The 18,021-nt window shown below is 39.0% G+C and overlaps 1 protein-coding gene across 3 annotated transcripts in view; it reads left to right on the forward strand.

Annotated features, from left to right (window-relative positions):
* The window catches only part of ALDH1A2 (aldehyde dehydrogenase 1 family member A2), a 65,797-nt gene that overhangs the window by 40,030 nt on the left and 7,746 nt on the right, over positions 1-18,021 (forward strand). Inside the window, exons 8-13 of one of the 3 annotated variants that reach the window (XM_054836462.1) lie at positions 4,212-4,314; positions 7,228-7,412; positions 8,149-8,313; positions 8,748-8,905; positions 9,713-9,787; positions 14,378-16,623. In XM_054836462.1, coding sequence (XP_054692437.1) covers positions 4,212-4,314; positions 7,228-7,412; positions 8,149-8,313; positions 8,748-8,905; positions 9,713-9,787; positions 14,378-14,450 — 759 coding nt within the window. In that variant the 3' untranslated portion in view covers positions 14,451-16,623. Of the gene's footprint in view, positions 1-4,211; positions 4,315-7,227; positions 7,413-8,148; positions 8,314-8,747; positions 8,906-9,712; positions 9,788-14,377; positions 16,635-18,021 lie in introns of those variants that run through there. The other 2 variants (XM_054836461.1, XM_054836460.1) reach the window with 2 other exon arrangements.

Below are 18,021 nucleotides of genomic sequence, written 5' to 3' on the forward strand. Positions count from 1 at the left end.
TATGCTACTGTATACACTATGCTCTTTTTAGGGCTGTTCCTCACACACGGCATTGCACAGTCAAATAAAGCTGCTGCTCTTCATGTCAATATTGAAAAATTCACTTGTCTTTGCTGGAGACACATCCTGAACATGCCATGCTGTCCTAAAATGTTTCTCAGAAAGATTTTGCATACAATCTGGAATTTAAAAAAAAAAATCAAAGTAAGCAGCAGCATGGGTTTGAAGGTTTTGCCAAAACACTGACATCCAGTGCCTCAGCAGCTGGAGAGAGAAAACTGCAATTCCAGAAAACACAGAAAAATTCTGTTTGCTCATACCATCTCCCCAAAACTTAATCAATCTCTTGTAACTTAAAACACTTACTGTTCTTCAGATATTCTCTCAATATCCTAAGAAAGGTATAATAGTGAAGATGGGCAACCCAGTTACTTAAAATGCCTAAGTACCTGAAGATGTACATCTCCTCTGTCAATTTTTCCACTGCTCATGGAACTTTTTAATTTATATAGTTTCCCGTGCGGTCTTACCACATTGGGCACCAAAAAGGACTGTCGTGGTTTAACCCCAGACGGCAACTAAGCACCACACAGCCACTCACTCCCCCCCCCGCAGCGGGATGGGAGAGAGAATCAGAAGAGTAAAAGTGAAAAAACTGGTGGATTGAGATAAAGACAGTTTAATAGGTAAAGCAAAAGCCATGCATGCAAGCAAAGCAAGACAAGGAATTCGTTTACCACTTTCCATTGGCAGGCAGGTGTTCAACAGGGCTCCATTGCACATGACAGCTACTTGGGAAGACAAACATCATCACTCCAAACATTCCCCTCTTCCTTCTTCCCCCAGCTTTATATACTGAGCATGACATCATATGTTATGGGATATCCCTTTGGTCAGTTTGGGGTCAGCTGTGTCCCCTCCCAACTGCTTGTGCACCCCCCGCCTACTCACTGGTGGGGTGATGTGAGAAGCAGAAAAGGCCTTGAGTCTGTGCAAGCACTGCTCATCAGTAACTAAACCACCCCTGTATTATCACCACTGTTTTCAGCACAAATCCGTAACATAGTCCCATACTAGCTACTGTGAAGAAAATTAACTCTGTCCCAGCCAAAACCAGCACAGACTCATAAGACTTCCAATGCTTTAACGGGCAAACCTACCCATACCATTTAGAAACACTGATTTCTGTCTGAAAACAGAAAATTAAGAGAACACGAAAGGCAACAGGCTTTTTGAATTTCTGCACAAAGTATTTAAAATGAACTGCATAAGCCTCTTCTTGAAAGAGACATTAAACACAGAAGGCATAAATAAGCAGCAATGTTTTATATCAGGATACACTCTCAATGCCTAACATCATAGAGTCCACAGTCCAGAAACAGACCCTTCCAGGACTATTCTTCAAATAGCTTTTTTTGCACGCGGTTGCCGCAAAATGGTTCTTTAATCTCTTTTCTTGTTGTTGTTCTGAATAACAAATTGTTTTCTTTGAGATGGGCCAAATTACATCTGCCTCACCCTCCATACAGCTTACAAGGTTATGGTACTTCATGAGCTATCCAGGGATACTCCTGATATCAATCTTGAAGCCTATTCAAAACAAGGATGGGGAGTTAGGGCTTTCTCTGCCAACATTCCTGCTGAATAATCGCACAGCTCCATTATCTGTGGGGGAGTCCTCTCTTCCAGCGTTCTCTTGCAAGGCTGTACTGCCTATTGGGAGCTCACAGATAAAGCGGAGACACCCCACAGGAAGCATGTACTGAAAGACCATACAGATTGCAACACTATCACTTATCCCTTTCATGCTGTCTTGCTCCATAAAGAGAGGATCAGTCACAAAAGGCTGCCTTTGTCACTAAACAATCACAGCCCTGGTGCCTTCCCTAAGAGTTTTCTCAACCTGTAAGTGCATAGGGCACAACAGGAGCACAGTGAACAAAAATGCTGAGCAGCATGAGCCCTACACCCTGATCTCCACACTGATTTCTAATGGGAAGGACACAGTGAAGCTGTCTGTTAAGTTTATACTTGGAAACCTGACAACAACCTCCCTGTATTAACAATACTCTGGACCATACTTTTCCAAATTAACACCATTGTCTCCAAGCCCTTTGGACTTTTAATATTTGCCAAATACATAATATCTGGACTTGCATATTTGCCAATCACTTGTTTGCTTAGAATCCTTTCAAAATCTCTACTTACAGGGGCAAAAGGGTTTTGACATTCAAATGGTAAACTGGAAGGCAGAGAGATGGTGGGCTGGACACATTGCTCTGGCTTCCTTGGTCTGTTCTGCTCTTTGTGAATTTTAGAGGGAAAATAGGTGGTTGTTGTTCTTTGAGAGAGGGAGGTTCAAGGCAGTGAGGGTGTGAATGGCATTGGCTGGCACCGGCTATAAACACAGCACTCTCACTGGTTTCCAGTGTACATTTTCAGCACAGTTTGAGAGACTGGAATTTCCAGATGACGTGCTCGATGTATGTGGTGGGGGTGGAGGGCAGAAAGGGTCCTTCTTTTTCATGTTCACTTCTGGCTGTCAGTCAAACATAGCAATCAGCTCCAATTAAGGGGATATGCAAGGAATTTCATTATAATGTCAACACTCCATTCCATCAATACAGAGGTAACGAAAAGAAGCTAATTTACATTTAATTTTTTTTTAAAGAAATAACCTCAGTCACACTTGACTGTGGTATCACCAGATAAACAGTTAATCACAAAGGTACATGAAGTGGTTGACAATTCCTTCATTATCCAGTTGGGGTTTTACTTTGTTTTTTTCTGTGGGGGCCCTGGTTTCTGTTTCATTTGCTTTCTGATTACTGCAGTGCTGACTTAACTTTCTCCAGCAGACTGCCTTCAGTTCCTAAGAGGTTCAGCTTCTCATCCATTAACCCCTTACTGCAGGGAATCTTGCTCACCTGACCTTAGCAAAAGAAAACAGATAGAGAGACCAGAGTACTACATGGAGGAAAAAAGTCCAGCTCTGGACTCATTCCCATTTCACTTCACATCTAACCTTCTGTGTGACTTTAAAACATGTCCCACTTAAAAGCAAGCACTTATCAAGGTTATTGAGCTTCTCAATATTCAATAGATACTTTCAATCCTGTGATTTCTACCTGTGATTACTTCCTTAGCTGCAAAATAGGCATAGTTACACTGCAACAGTATAAAATCTGATCTATTTTGGATTCATTGATCCAGGGAGGGGAAAATTTCCAGGGAGCATAGCTGCCTCTCCAACTGTACCAATGTGAACACACGTCAAATATGTAGCTGTCAGGTTGCTACTCCATTTAATCTACGCTCATAGTCCTTGGTGAGATCTGCAATTAGCAGCTGCTCCAGCCACAGGGCCGCATTCTGCTCCAGCTGACCCCATAATATACTAAGACATTTTGAAGGTGCTTTTGACCTCCTCAACCCATATTAAGATTATCTGTGGTGCAGCTGAGGGTCAGGTCTGGGATGGTGGTTTTGTAACTTCTTGCCCTGCTTGGTGTTCTGCTATGTGCTGTTAATCCTGCAGAAAAAGCTGATGATTTCATCAGAATTTGACATATTCTAGATCATTATTTCATAGTCAAATTACTTAAACCTTTGGGCACTGAAAACTGTGTTTTGAGGAGAACAAGTGCCCTTCTAGAAGCAGGTTGGCTAGCAGTTTAGTAAGTATCAGTAGTAAGAGTGAAATAAATTCTAAAAGCAGTGATCATCTGGGGTAACCAACACCTGGACTATATAAAAAAGTATGATAGCCGTTATTACTAATGAATAGTAATAAGCTTAATACATACTCAGATATCAGATTAGGTTTTTTTAACACTATAAATTATGTAACTAAACCACATAATAATAGTATCTAAACCCTTGTGAGCATGCACTAGTTTGGATGGAAGTAATTCTAGTTACACCAATTTCAGATTTTTAATTCAGCCCTCCTAAAGCACTCTAAAAAGAAAGCCCCAAGGCGTTCCAGCATAGATACAAATGGGTGAAGGGTACAAACACTGTACTGTGCCTTATCCCCTCTCGATTTCTAGAAAAAACCTGGAAAGCTGTCCGCTGCTGATGAGAATCTGTTTGGATTGAAGAACCTGCTGGATTATTTAAACCTCTGTTCCAGTGATAGCCAACACTGGCTGTTAAAAGTGAACTGTATGACTACATTCCCTGTAAAATGTGTCTCCATTTCCTTTCAGGTTGGAAAGCTGATCCAAGAAGCAGCTGGAAGGAGTAATTTGAAGAGAGTTACACTGGAGCTGGGTGGGAAAAGCCCAAACATTATTTTTGCAGATGCTGATTGTAAGTCAGCACTTCCATATTTTTCTTAAAACCATGTTTGTCTGGTGCCCTTTTTTTTTTTTTTTTTTCATTTTAGGGCATATCTTTCATACAAAGTGAAATGGACCAATATCGCTGTATCTAATTGCACTTTTTAATCTTACAGAAGCAGCCTAAGGTGTGATATTTTGATATAAAAAGACAACATTTGAACCCACAGATTCATAGCCAACAAGAAAACAGAAAAATTTTATCATTGAGCATATAGCAACGGCATTATTCACAGTCATGGTCCCATACACATTTGTCATCCTAAACTGCAGAAAGGTGGTTTAGTGCTTTAAATCTGGAAATACTGTGATTATTTTGCTTCACAGCAATTATAAAAAGGGAGGGCTTTAATTTGTACTTGAGTTGCTAATCTAGTCAGTGCAGTATTCCTTTGTTAAGCTGTTTTGATACTAGCTATACATGGCGGTTATTCAATTTTTTTAAATTTTTCACAATTGAAGAATTGTGTATTGAAATATCCTCATTACCACTGTCAGCAGGGAGCTGAAGATTTTGGCAGCTGGATGATGTTGTGCAGCTGAGATTTTTGGCACCTGAGAAGGTACAAGACAGCGGTTTAGGATAGGATAAAAACACAAACTGGAAGTTTCTGCTTAAATGATCAGCAATGAAATAGTTAAAAATGTTGATATCTAAATTGTCAGCAGGAGGTTTTGAAGTTAACACCCCATTAAGATGAATGGGACAGTTCACACCTTGCTTTGAGCTATTGTTTCAGGCACACTGTACTCAATGCATTTTCTGAGACCTTTGTAACCCAAATAAATAGGCATAAGGATTTGGTCTTTTAATTTAAAAGGGGAAAGTGAATAGAAGAATGATTCTGAATAGCATGAATTACAAAAGTTGGTTACAACCCTATATTAGCTTTCAAAACTTACCAGTGTCTGAACGACTTTCAGCAGCTTTTTTTTTTTCCCCTCAACTTTAAGCAGCTTTTCTACACAGAAATGTTTTATCAAATTGGGGGTCTAAATTACAGCCACAGTCATCCTGGTAAGCCCCTGTCAACTGCAGCCAGATGCAGATGTTACAGCCTTCTACCCAGTTACTCATCTCTATCTCCCACCAGAAATCACTGCATCTCCAGTGTCCCTAACCTACGCAGACTGGATCACCTGAACACTTCTAGTAGAGTAATATATGCTGGGGGCAGGTCTGTGTTCCACAACAGGAAGAACAAATGCTCCTAGCAGCCACACAGAGCTGTAGTTTATCTGTGACTTGCTGTATCTGCCAAATAAGGTTGAGGACCTGGGGAGAAGTTGCAGGCAACAGGGGAATAACAGGGCTCCGAGGAGAGCACAGTCTCCTTCAGGACTGTCTTTTCCACAGTATATGATACTAAAGCTCTCTGGTCTTCCCATAATTACAACCACCAGCACTTGACCTGAGATTCAGACTTCAAAGCTCTGACTATATAAGAACAGCAGACAATTTGGTCACCATTCCAAAGGAGCAGTTTGTTCTGTTTGAGGAACATTATGTGCCAAAAGTTAGAAGAAAGCATGACAAAGCTGTTCAAAGTTTAGTGCACCAGAAAAACCCAGAGAAGAATGGTTAGAGCCCTCATGGTGAAAAACTGTGTTAACAATAGAGGAAGAAACATCAGTTAATTGGTTCTATCCACTAGTGTTTTCAATCTCCATGGAGGTGCCTATGAAAATTTGAATGTGGTCTGTGGAACATCCTATATAATTTTTTTTCAAGACCATACTGAGGGCAGAATAAGACATTTCTGTTAGATGGAGCTGTCTAGGATGTGCTGAAAGTAAAGCACTGTTGCTTTGTTTATTCCATAAAAGATTAAACTTTAAGCAATGTTCCAAAGTGCTACAGCTGATAACAGAGGTATTACAGTGCTGTAGGGCATCACTGTTTAAGGATGAATTCAATATTCTTGTCTAGTCAGCTATTACACCCAATGGGAGAATTTAGCTCTGAATGTCTAAATATGACCGGATCCTCTCTCCTGCTTGGATAGTGGATGTGTTAGTTGTACCCCCAATGAAGTTAAAGTAGAAATCAAGGGTTGATTGTTGTATAAACTACCTATATTTTTAAAGCCTTACACAGTCAACAGTATAGGCCAAGAAGATGTTTTTGTCTTGCAGAAAGGAGAGGTCTTCACATTATCAAAGTCAAATCCTCTCAAGTACTTTGGCTGTAATTCTCACATATGCAGTATTAAACCAAGTGCAAACTTGGGATCACAGACAAATTTTCCCCTCCTCTACTGACCCCAGTCAGACAGACTTTATAACGTGGGGCACATTCCAATTACTAGGGTCTCTTAAGAGTTTTAGTTGATAAATTACATGTTGCTGGCATATAAGACTGACGAAGTTGTTCTTGCATACCCTATTCCTATAGACTGCTATAGCAGTGACTTTATTTAATTTTTGCAGTGGGATATTAAGCAATATTTTGTGGCTTGGGTCACGAGATGGCATATGGAATGTCTTACCTATGGACCCTTCTTTACCTAGATGATGCCTGAAGTCCCAAGTGGTCCCTTGCAATCTAGTCTTTCTGAAACAGCTGTAACACTCCTAAATATCCCTCCGGTATAGCTGGAAAACCCTGTGTCCATGGTGGAATAAATGGGGAAAAAAATCAACTTCAGATATGTTTAAACCCTCTGTATTTTCACTAGAATTATGCCACAAAATGAAATTAATCATCTTAATTTATGACCTGACACAACAATAGTATGATTTGGTCACTGTTTTTGTTTTTTACCAAATCCTACTTCTGCTTTGAAGTTTTGGGAATGTGGCACTGTGATACGCATGACACCAGTACAATAGCAGATGTGTCAATGATGTTTCAGAGCAACATATGCTGTCTCAATTTTTTTAGTGGACTATGCTGTGGAACAAGCTCACCAAGGGGTCTTCTTCAATCAAGGTCAATGCTGTACTGCAGGCTCACGGATTTATGTGGAAGAATCTATCTATGAAGAGTTTGTTAGAAGAAGCGTAGAACGTGCAAAGAAGAGAGTTGTGGGGAGTCCTTTTGACCCAACTACAGAACAAGGCCCACAGGTAAAGGATTAGTGCTTTGGCTCTACAGCCTAGAAGTTGCCTGGAAGTGTTTAAACTCTACTAGGACAGAGGTCAGTCAGTGCATACTCACTCACAGTCCAGGGTAGCTGACATGGTAAGTGTTTCAAAGATTAAAATTCTAAAGGAGTAGATAACCCGTGCAGCTCAGAGGTGTTTCTTGTTAAGTAAAAACTCTCATCTTAAATATCAATAGGTTTGCCTCCCAGCTTTCACAGCAAGATTCTGATCTTCAGCCCTGAAGATACAGCTGTAAACTGTGAGAAGCTCTCAAATGTCTCTGTGGGCACTTAACTTTCAATAATTGTCTACTGTGCTTGTAGACCACTAGAGAGACAGGAATTCTAAGTAAAAGATGGGCAGAATTAAAAATAGGTCTTTAGAAAACATTCCTGCCAGTAATTACCAGCTGGGCTTATATAATTTTCAGGAAGTTAACCTGGGACAAAAAATAATGATCTGTTTTGTTTGTGCTTAGAAACCTGATTGTTTAGCAAAAATGTGGGTTGAGCCACATACATAAGGGGACAGATCCTTAAGAAGACTGAGCCTTAGGTTACAGTCAGCAGATATTTGTAGATCTGTGGCATCTCTAGCTCAGAGAGTAGTGAATATAAGCATGAGTCTACTTGCTGTGACATGACTTGCCCAAAAAACATTTTTTGCTTGATTGTCAAGTGCACGGTCTGCAAGTCAAATGAGTTCTTCTCTCTTTCAGATTGATAAAAAACAATATAACAAGATTTTGGAATTGATTCAAAGCGGCATTACTGAAGGAGCAAAACTTGAATGTGGTGGTAAAGGGCTAGGAAGAAAGGGCTTCTTCATTGAACCTACGGTGTTTTCCAATGTAACAGATGACATGCGGATTGCCAAGGAGGAGGTATTGACACAAACGGGCAAGATCATTTAGAATGTCCTAAGCATGATTTTATTGTCTTTTGTTTACTACCTGGGACAAAAGTTTTAAAGTGAAAATTACCACTATATTAAAAAAAAAGGAAAAAAAGTAAAATCTTTTCAGAACTCTTTATGCACACAGCAGCTGATGACATCAGTTGGGTAAAGAAGCTCAGTTTTGGTCATTGGCTGTAAAGTCTTAGACCTCAAAGAAGGGAAGAATGGATGAGTTCCACTGAGGCGACTGCTTTGGGAAATTCCCGCAGTTTTACAGCCAACTATTATCACTATTAAATGTTGCTATGGAATTCTGTAAAGAGTACAACAGGAGAGAGAAGACAATTTAAAAAGCAGAATAAAACAGGAATAAAATGCCTCTGAGTGGGCTGGTTTATTAATTATCAATCTTTGTTGCAGATTTTTGGGCCCGTTCAAGAAATACTGAGATTTAAAACCATGGATGAAGTTATAGAGCGAGCCAACAATTCTGATTTTGGGCTGGTAGCTGCTGTCTTTACAAATGACATAAACAAGGCCCTGACAGTCTCTTCAGCAATGCAGGCTGGGACAGTCTGGTAAGGCAGAAGTTATCACACTCCTGCTCTTGGTGATAAAGAGTTTGACTCACTATCATTACAGCACCTCAGTTTTGCAGCCTTTGTCTGAAAATTGTTTATCTAGACCATCCTTGTGGTGAATCACTAACCAAGATACGGAACAGCTGTAGGGAGGTGTTGTGACTCTGCTCACTGCGGGTGAATGCTATTGAAAACTGGAAAGTGTCTTGCTTCCCGTTAGCATGGCAGCCACACTGCTGAATGGCATTACTGAAAATAAACAAAGCAGAGTATAAACGGTCCTTTCTGTGGAGCAGAGGAATCCTGTGAGCTTTCTGCTAAAGGCACAAAGAATCCTGTACTTTCTACAACATTAAGGAACTGAGAGGACACCTCTCTAGTCCTTAGGAATAGGTAATGCCACTTCCAAGGTTTAATAGCTTGCAACTTGGTATGTCAAGCCTAGGTAAACTAAAGATCCACAAGAAATCAGGGAGAAAAAAAGACATATTCAAATATTAATACCTCTGTGTTATAAACTGGCACTGAGGTTTGTCAGCAGATTAACAGTTCATTACTGAAGCTGCGTCCAAGTCTTTGGTGCCGTCCTCCAGTCCTCACAGGCGAAATCCCATTCTCCTTATAAGTAAGGAGCAGAATGTTGGTTTTGTGGCATAAATCTTTCATTTCTTTTCAACATGAAGCAAGTTTGTTATTACTAAGAGGTATACAGTGTCCTTAGCTCCACAAGTTTCAGCTTCTCCCTGAGCTGTCCAAAGGTGTCTCTGACAGAGCAGTTGGACTTAATGTCTCTTCCCGTTACAGGATAAATTGCTACAATGCCTTAAATGCCCAAAGTCCTTTTGGAGGATTCAAAATGTCTGGCAATGGGAGAGAGATGTAAGTATTACACTGCTGTCTTCTAAACTGTTTTCAGCTCTACAACTTAATAAACATTAGTGAAACCTTTCATGCAAATTAAGATCAGGAAATATTCCCATCTGAGGATCAGGGCATAACATAACTGATAAACATTGCCACTTCTAAATGCAATTGATTAACACGGTAAGACTTTTTTTTTTTTTTCTTTTTGACATAGCAGGATAAGTTACTGGAACTCCCCTCTTATTCTGAAAGGAACTAAAAAAATTCTGAGTATTTTTCTGAACTTGTAACCTGTGTTTTCTGAGAGTTTTCCTTAGCCATATTAACCAGCACTTCTGCAGAAAGATTCTCTTTTTGGTACTGCTGTGCACTTGTTGACTGGTTTAGTGTACTTGTTTCAGAGTTGCTTTGCCATATATTTTGCCTCTCTTGCTATTTTTTTCCTTTCTTTACTTTTTTCCTACATTTATTAATATAGATGGATCTGAATTTTATTGAAATGTTATCTATCTCTTCCAGATTTATAAACAATATTAAATGAAATCAGGCCTAGAGAAGAACAGACAAATGTGTTTACATCCCTTTCAAAAGATCACCTTCCATAAAAAGCTTTCTGTCTTTCTTATTCCAGTTAGAACTAAGTGCCAAATATTTTGAAATGGAGCTCCATGCTCAAATATTGTCCCATGTACCTAATCTAAAGTCTTACCAGTTTTTAGTTCTCATTACAATCACAAGGAAGTTTAGCAACTGCACGAGCCCCAGATTGGTTACACAAATAAAGGATTCAATTAATTTCTGTGCAGGAGGCATGTATACCAGATTATGTCTCACCTAAGCTTTCAAAATAGCTTATGGCTAATGGCAAACTCAGCAGTAAAACTAAAGTAAGGTCAAACTCTTTAAAACTTTAAATATGTTGAAGTATACAGCTTGATCTATAAAATAAGCTCTACGTAGTCTGAAATATTTTCCCTCATTAGGGAGTACTTTGAATAACACATTCATGCTATTCTCCACATTCATGAGTTATGAGGTGATCTCACACTGGCATAAATATGTCAGCTCATCTAACTCTTATCATTGTGAAAATATTCTAAAACTACTAAGCTCGATAGAGCGCATGAGTAACTTGACACCCAAGAGTGACCCCATTGACTTCAGGGAGGTTAACTGTGCAAGCAAAATATTCACATATTGATATCGTAGAGTTTTTGAAAGGGGGGGGGAAACCAGGCAGCACCCCAGCTCCCATGGAAAAATCTATGGTAGTTGTAAACTTGATTCCCATCGACAGCTTTGAAAATATTCATCATAAACAATAAATATTTGGAATGGCAATAATCTCTATCTCACAAAAATGCCTAAAAACCTACTTATGAATAATTATTCTACTCCTTTCAGAACCCCTTTGATCAGATATCACCTTCTAACTCACCTCCTCCCCCCTGCATTAATATCTCCATACTTTTTATTAAAATGCCACAGTTTCTTAGATCCCTGTTTTTAAGGGACACATTTTACAGCATAAATAACGTTGAGTCAGGTAATTAAAGAAAAAAAAAAGAAAAAAGATAAAGTGCCCATATATATATGTGTCATTGCTAAGCTAACACTATGTTACAGCCAGATCATAATTGTGCCACTCTGCTGTCTGTGCTAGCACTATATTCTCTGGGACTTGTTTTGTTCCTGCATTTAAATTCACATATTTTTACACACATGGGGAAAAAAAATACACACAGAAAGTTGGGATCTGCTATACTCATTTTACACTCCCACAAAATGTAGCAGGGTATGCGTATACTAGTAGAGAACCAGAACTCATGTACACAATACTATTGATTTCTGTTTACGTTAAGGCTACATACAATATTTTTGTATTCCTAAAGGTGTCTAAAAGAGGGATTTTTTTTTACATTTACAGTTATCACTACTCAAGTGGTAAAGTTTAACTCCTGTAACTAAAAATCAGGTGACTCATCCCAGATATCCACATGTGGCCATTTTATATTAGATAGAGTCCCCCAAAATTCTGGCTCCTGTCCAAATGTCTTCAAGGGAAGGAGGTGTCATTCTACTTCAGAGCTATCCATTAATGTCAGAGGAATTATTATTGTCTGGACAGCTCTGAGATACAGCAGTGCATAGTTGCGTTCCCAAAAAGAACCGCAAGCAGGAGAACAGCTTGGAGTTATAATTCTTTTCCTTATCTTTTTTTCTCTTGGACTGAGGGAGGGAAGAGGGTATGTAATATTTCTTTTTGAAGAGCAATTTGTTCCCCTTCTCTCACACCTACACAACCAACAGATAACATCATGCCAACTTGACCCATGGGTTCCTTCCTTTTCAGAGACACAACCCTTGTTCTCACCCTGACACCAAACTGCAATCCAAGAAGACCCAAAGTGGCCATAGAACAGGATATTATTACTCCCTACTTCCCTGTATTAGGCTGTGGGCACAAGTGAGCCCTTTAATTGAACATACGCTGACTCTTCTGCTCTGAATGTCTGGAATAACCCATCTTCCTATTCAGCAAGACCAACTTTTTAACATTTGAAAAATACTTGCCTTAGAATTCAACACAGTTGTCCACTTCCAAACTTTCAGCCAGAAAACAAATGAATAAGGCCCTGAATCCTTGAGCTGAAGAAACAGACAATAAATATATCTAATTTTGCTTGCTAGACCAAGAAAAGAAACCAAATGGCAGTAGGAACATACATAAAAATGCTGGATACTCTGTTGGCTAGGTTATCTATTGACTTGCAGAAATGTGTCCAACAGGTGTCTGGAGCCAAGCCACAGCCCTACCAAATCAAGCAGAAACTTTCACACGGAGAGACTTACTAGCATTAGTTATTGGGCTCCACGCAGCTCCTGGTGACAGCTTCTGCTGAGCCATAAGGGAATGGTTCTGTGGCTCAGCTGAGTCTGACAAATAGCTAAAGTTTTTGGTCATTCTTTGGAGAGCTTTTCTACTGAAAGCTGGGGGGTGGTCCAAATCAATGGGAACCTTTCACATGTCAAAAAATCTTTACTAATATATTCCTTTGCATGTACTTAAGACTCTGGTAAATCTTAAAATGCCTACTGAATATTCGGTCTGAGTTAAATATCAACCACTATATCACATGTAACGCTTACCAAGCCGACATGCACATCAGAAAGTTTTCAAAACTGCAGGTGGAGTAAAATGGGCTGGTGAGTACTGATATTTCTGCCCAAATTAATTGACTTTCCAAGGAAGGTTACAGGAGTTCCTCCCCCAATGTTACATTTTGTGCAAAATTTACCGTGTAGAGGTAAATACGAAGTAGGCTATGGAACACTGGGGGCATACAGAGGGGTTGAATTGCTTTGAACAATGGCCCCTCACTCCATTCTGAAAGCAACACTTATTAGAAGGAGGTTCTGAGAAATATCCCTGAAATATCCTTTATGCTGCAGTTGACACTAAATTCTGCACAGGGGGATCCAGAGGGAAGGCAGTGTCAAATAGTAAACATGCTAACATGATATGCATGTCAGCACGTTTTAGATTTTAATATAAGTAAGGGAGCAGTATTGTCTATGTTTTAAGGGTGGGGAAGAACTTAACCAAGAAACAAATGCGAAAGTATCCTCATATGAGTTCATATAGAAGAGATACTCTACTTCCAGACTTGGACTTACACAGCATCCAGCAGACATATTAGAACTTGACTTGACTAGAACACACTTCTCCGTTACTCAAAATATGCACAGCAACATGCAAATACCTATACTTCAGAGGAGACAGGCGTAACTCCCAAGAAGCCATGTAATATCCACTCTAAAACTCAGCCGACTTGCCTAAGAGATGAGCCAGGCCAGAGCTGGCTACAACAAAATCTACACAGCAATCAGAAACACCAATTTCTTAAGCATAATTTATTCAAAGCAGAACATGTACCCCTCAGAGCCATGTGTCAGATGACTGGGACCTATTAAGTGGCTAGCTTCTAGCAGTATGTAAGATGCTGTGCCAGGACAAAAGAGGTCTTCTATGTAAATCTAGTGGAAATCTGAGCAAGCTGAACACCCTTTCACAGTATGTGCAAATGCTGATTTCTGCTGCTGGCTATTTTGTCATTGCCAAAAAGATTGGTGGGTTAGGAGTCAAGTTCATCTTTATACAGGGTTGTGAGTAGTTCATTTACCATAGTACTCAGTTTGGACCTTCTCTTTCTTGAGTGCAAATATAAGCAGTAATTTCACCAGCCAGTGGTGTAGGTCTTGGTGTTTGGACAGTTTCAAGGTCTGGAAAGGACAGAGGGCATTAATTCACTCCCAACAGTTCAAATCAATGGACAGTGAGTATTTCTGGGTTTAATGTCGTTCTGTATCTCCTTATCAAATGCTGGAGCCATCCATTGTTCTTTTGACCTAAACTGAAACTTCATGTTCAGGTTTTCTGAAAGATGACACGAAAGGAAAACCTGCACAAAATCATAGTATAACAGAAACCTATGCCGAGAATTTTAGGCTATATCTTAACTTTATCAAGGAATCACTTTGCAAGTTTTTGCTCAATAAAGAATTAATGGCTGGTGTAAGATCATGCCTTAATTTGTTTTCTAGGGGTGAATGTGGATTGAGAGAATATTCTGAAGTTAAAACTGTAACAATAAAGATCCCTCAGAAGAACTCCTAAAACGACAAAGGACCACATTGTGCAGAAGAGCACATGATGCCACCCTCTCTATTCCTTATGGAGACCAGCACTCAGGAATAAAAAGTGTTACACAATATATATTTAAGAAATTAAGTTGCAACATATATATTGGGCACATATCTGCATACATAATGCAAACCAACTCTGCATGTTTTCATAAAACTTTCTCTCCTGAGAATCGTTACATCTTTATAAAACAAATCATAACAAGAGATAAAATTGCTATTGGGCATCATTTAGTGACAGTTCTAGCTATAAAGCTGTTAAATGCAAATGCATGCACACACACATTTATCTCTTCTTTAAATAAGCAAAGTAAGCCTTTACTGCTTTCAGGTTGCCTTCTCAAAGAGACCTGCCTTGTACTGACCTTCTAGTTTCAATCAGGGCTTTACAAGCCAGATTTTACCCAAAATGCTAGCAGTGAGCAACATAAACAAGTATCATTGATGTTCGTAAAAAATAAAAGACTCTGAATGGTAACGAGCCAAAAACTGGTACATTGGCAACTTTCCAATTAGCATGCTTGCATAAAGAGGTCAATCTGGGGAGGGAATCAAACCATTATATGGACAATGACATCCAAATACTTACCAGTGAGATTTGGCTTTCATGACCCACAGCGATTTGGTTTTCAAAGCTTATTTTCATAATTACTTTATGCCTTGCTATAAACAAAAATCCTCCCTCACTTACAGGACCTTGAAAGGTTTTACCTGCCTGTTAAAAGAGCATGGCCAGACAGGGTGGGAGGGTGTTAAGGAGAACAGGAACAGATCCCAACGTTTCGCAGAATATTTCAGCTCTCACTGCTTGTCTAGTTTTGTTGTTACTGTTGTTGTTTTCACCTTTTTTCTTTTTTTAAACAAGTATATGCACACACAGACTCCATTCATTTATCTGTCATTAAACTGCCTGTGATTACACTGGGAATTATTAAGTAGGCGTTACAGCAGGAAGAACCCAGCAAAAGCCCACCTGACTTTATTTTCTCACTAAATGATGGCTTTGCCATCCTCACCATGCTTGTGAGCCTCAAGTGAGCTTACTGGCTGGTACTGACTTTTCAATTATGTCTGTTCTTTTTTTGGCCCAGGACAAAAATACAAGCAAGTTCTTTCAGAAGTAAGGTGTTTAAAACCTGTCACATTGCTACCTGCTGCCTACAGAATCTCTTCCAACTTGTAACTAACAAACTAAACACCATCTTTTTTCTTTCCAGCTGCAGAGCTGGATTCCCTGGACTTTTTTTAAAAGAGGTTTCATTTTGTGTTTTAACTTAGAATTAAGAAAATTTATTTTAAAAGTACAGTAAATCTACACTGTGTAGCTACATTATCTGCGGTGTAAGGACAGAATTATGGCCTCAGGTGTAACAGTTTTCCTAGCTGCAGAGTTTAGACTATTAACTGTTGAAAACTCCAGGCCTGATCAGCAAATCAGAAATTTCTGCATGTTCTTAACTTCCTTTACTCTCTGAGGAATTCCTCTTAGATTTTAAGTTGTATGTATCCTTAAACAAGCTGCTGGATCAGGACAAGAGTATCCAGCACTTTGTAGTGTGATGGCCCTCAATATTTTGTATTTCTAACTCATGTCAAACTGTGTGTGTGTTTCTAAAGCAATATGTATACATGTTATTCAGAAATGACAATACTTTCACAGACATGGAGATGAATCAAAATATTCCTGAGTTGTTAAATGCAAATGCCATATCCTTCTACTGTAGTGTATGTCAGAGTGAAGAAAAACAAAATACAGCAAATAAGAAGTTAGTTATCTTTTAAACTGCAACATAAAATGTGAAAAGGGAGATTTTACTTCTTTTCTCCTATTTACTTAAAAAAAAAGTTCCTGTGCTAACAGCATTTACACCGTGTACTCTTTTGTATTCTTTTTGTGTATTTTGTAAGTCTGTGCTTTATTCCCAGTACATTCCGGTATATAATACAGAGTTGCCATTTTTTTTCAACCTTGTCACTGCAGCCTCATTTGATATACATGGATTTGCGAAATCCTTTTTTAAATGTACCATCTGCATGGATCCAACAAAACATTTTTCCAGTCCCTGCAGCTTTTTGTTACAGTTTTTAATCATGTATATAGTTATATGTTATTAAAAAAGTAAAAGGATATTTTCTATGAAGTTTTTTCCATTAAAAAGGTTTAGAGAAAGACTTTAGACTGTGAGACTCCTTTATTGTTGACAGAGCTATAAAAATATTAAAAAAAAATATTTTCTTAGCAAAAGATCTGCTCTCACAGTAGCTTTATTTTCCTTTGCAAAAGTGAATGAAGTAAAAGGCCAGTTACATTTTCTGGAATATTATTGCAGCTGTATGGAAAACACTTGTGAATTGCAGATCTAGGTCATAGCCAAAGTTCATCCTCACCCTCATGGTCATAAAGTTTAGCTATTGGGGAAGGTCTGAAATCATCAGAACCAGTGGGGCACCCTCGCAAACTGCTGCATCACAGCTTGAGTTTTGGATAATGTTTAAAAAAATCATGATGCCTTGTCTTACTCTAGTAGATGAGTCAGAAATGATTAAATTAACACTCAGATCTTTTATGGAGTGATATTCTACTTGTCTTTCATTTCAAAATGCTAAAAGAGATTGAAAGGACAGACTGAATGTTATTTGACAGCCAATAAAATTCACATGGCCAGGTACTATACAACTCTCCCTCAAGCAATCCCTTTATTCCAGGGTTACTTTCATTGCCAAGAACAGCATTCCTCTTTTGAAATGGTGCCTATTTAGATAAAGTAACGAAGCAGTTAATAAGGCCAAGCTACTTCATTGTATGGCAAGCAATGGTTATACCTCAGTGTCACAGAATAATACTGTTGGTTTAATCAACACTCTACAGGCAATCACAATAGATAAAGTAACTTGACTAAAACAGATGGGATAAAAGAGAAGAAAACTTAATGACAGGAGTGAAATTGCATTTTCAAAAAGAGGTACTGTTCCTAAAAGTCTGGGATATCAGGAATATATTAAGCAGAGTTTCATTTCTATTTAACTAGTGGCACAGACAACACTCTGTCATGGGACTGTGAATGGACAATCACCACCTTCCATATTCCCCATCTCTCTGGCCTGTTTGCAACCTGTCTTACCAGTCCAAGCAGTCACATAGGTACAAGCAATGGAGTCCTTTTCTGAAAGCAAAATGAATGAAGGAAGGTTGTTCTGGAACCCACTGAAAACAAGGAGTGTTGTCATCTAATGAAATGAGCAAAGTCCAGTCCATAGTAAACAAGCACTCTGTGGAGCCCCAGCCAGTCAAAGTAAATGTATCAATAAATGTGTATATAGGTATAGTAAAGGGAGAGTTTGGAAATAATTGTGTATTTCTTCTGGGGAAAGGATGTGAAGAAAGGCAAAAAGAATTCCAGTTCTGTGGCCTTCAGACAAAGCAATGGATATTGCTACTACTTGAATAGCATTCATGCATTTATGAAAGAACACTCTTTCTCTTCCTCCCCACAGAGGCCACGATGAAAAAACTTGCCTTGCATATGCAGAGGCACTGTGTTCCA

The sequence above is a fragment of the Grus americana genome, chromosome 10, assembly GCF_028858705.1.
Source record: "Grus americana isolate bGruAme1 chromosome 10, bGruAme1.mat, whole genome shotgun sequence".
In the NCBI taxonomy this organism is placed as follows: domain Eukaryota; kingdom Metazoa; phylum Chordata; class Aves; order Gruiformes; family Gruidae; genus Grus; species Grus americana.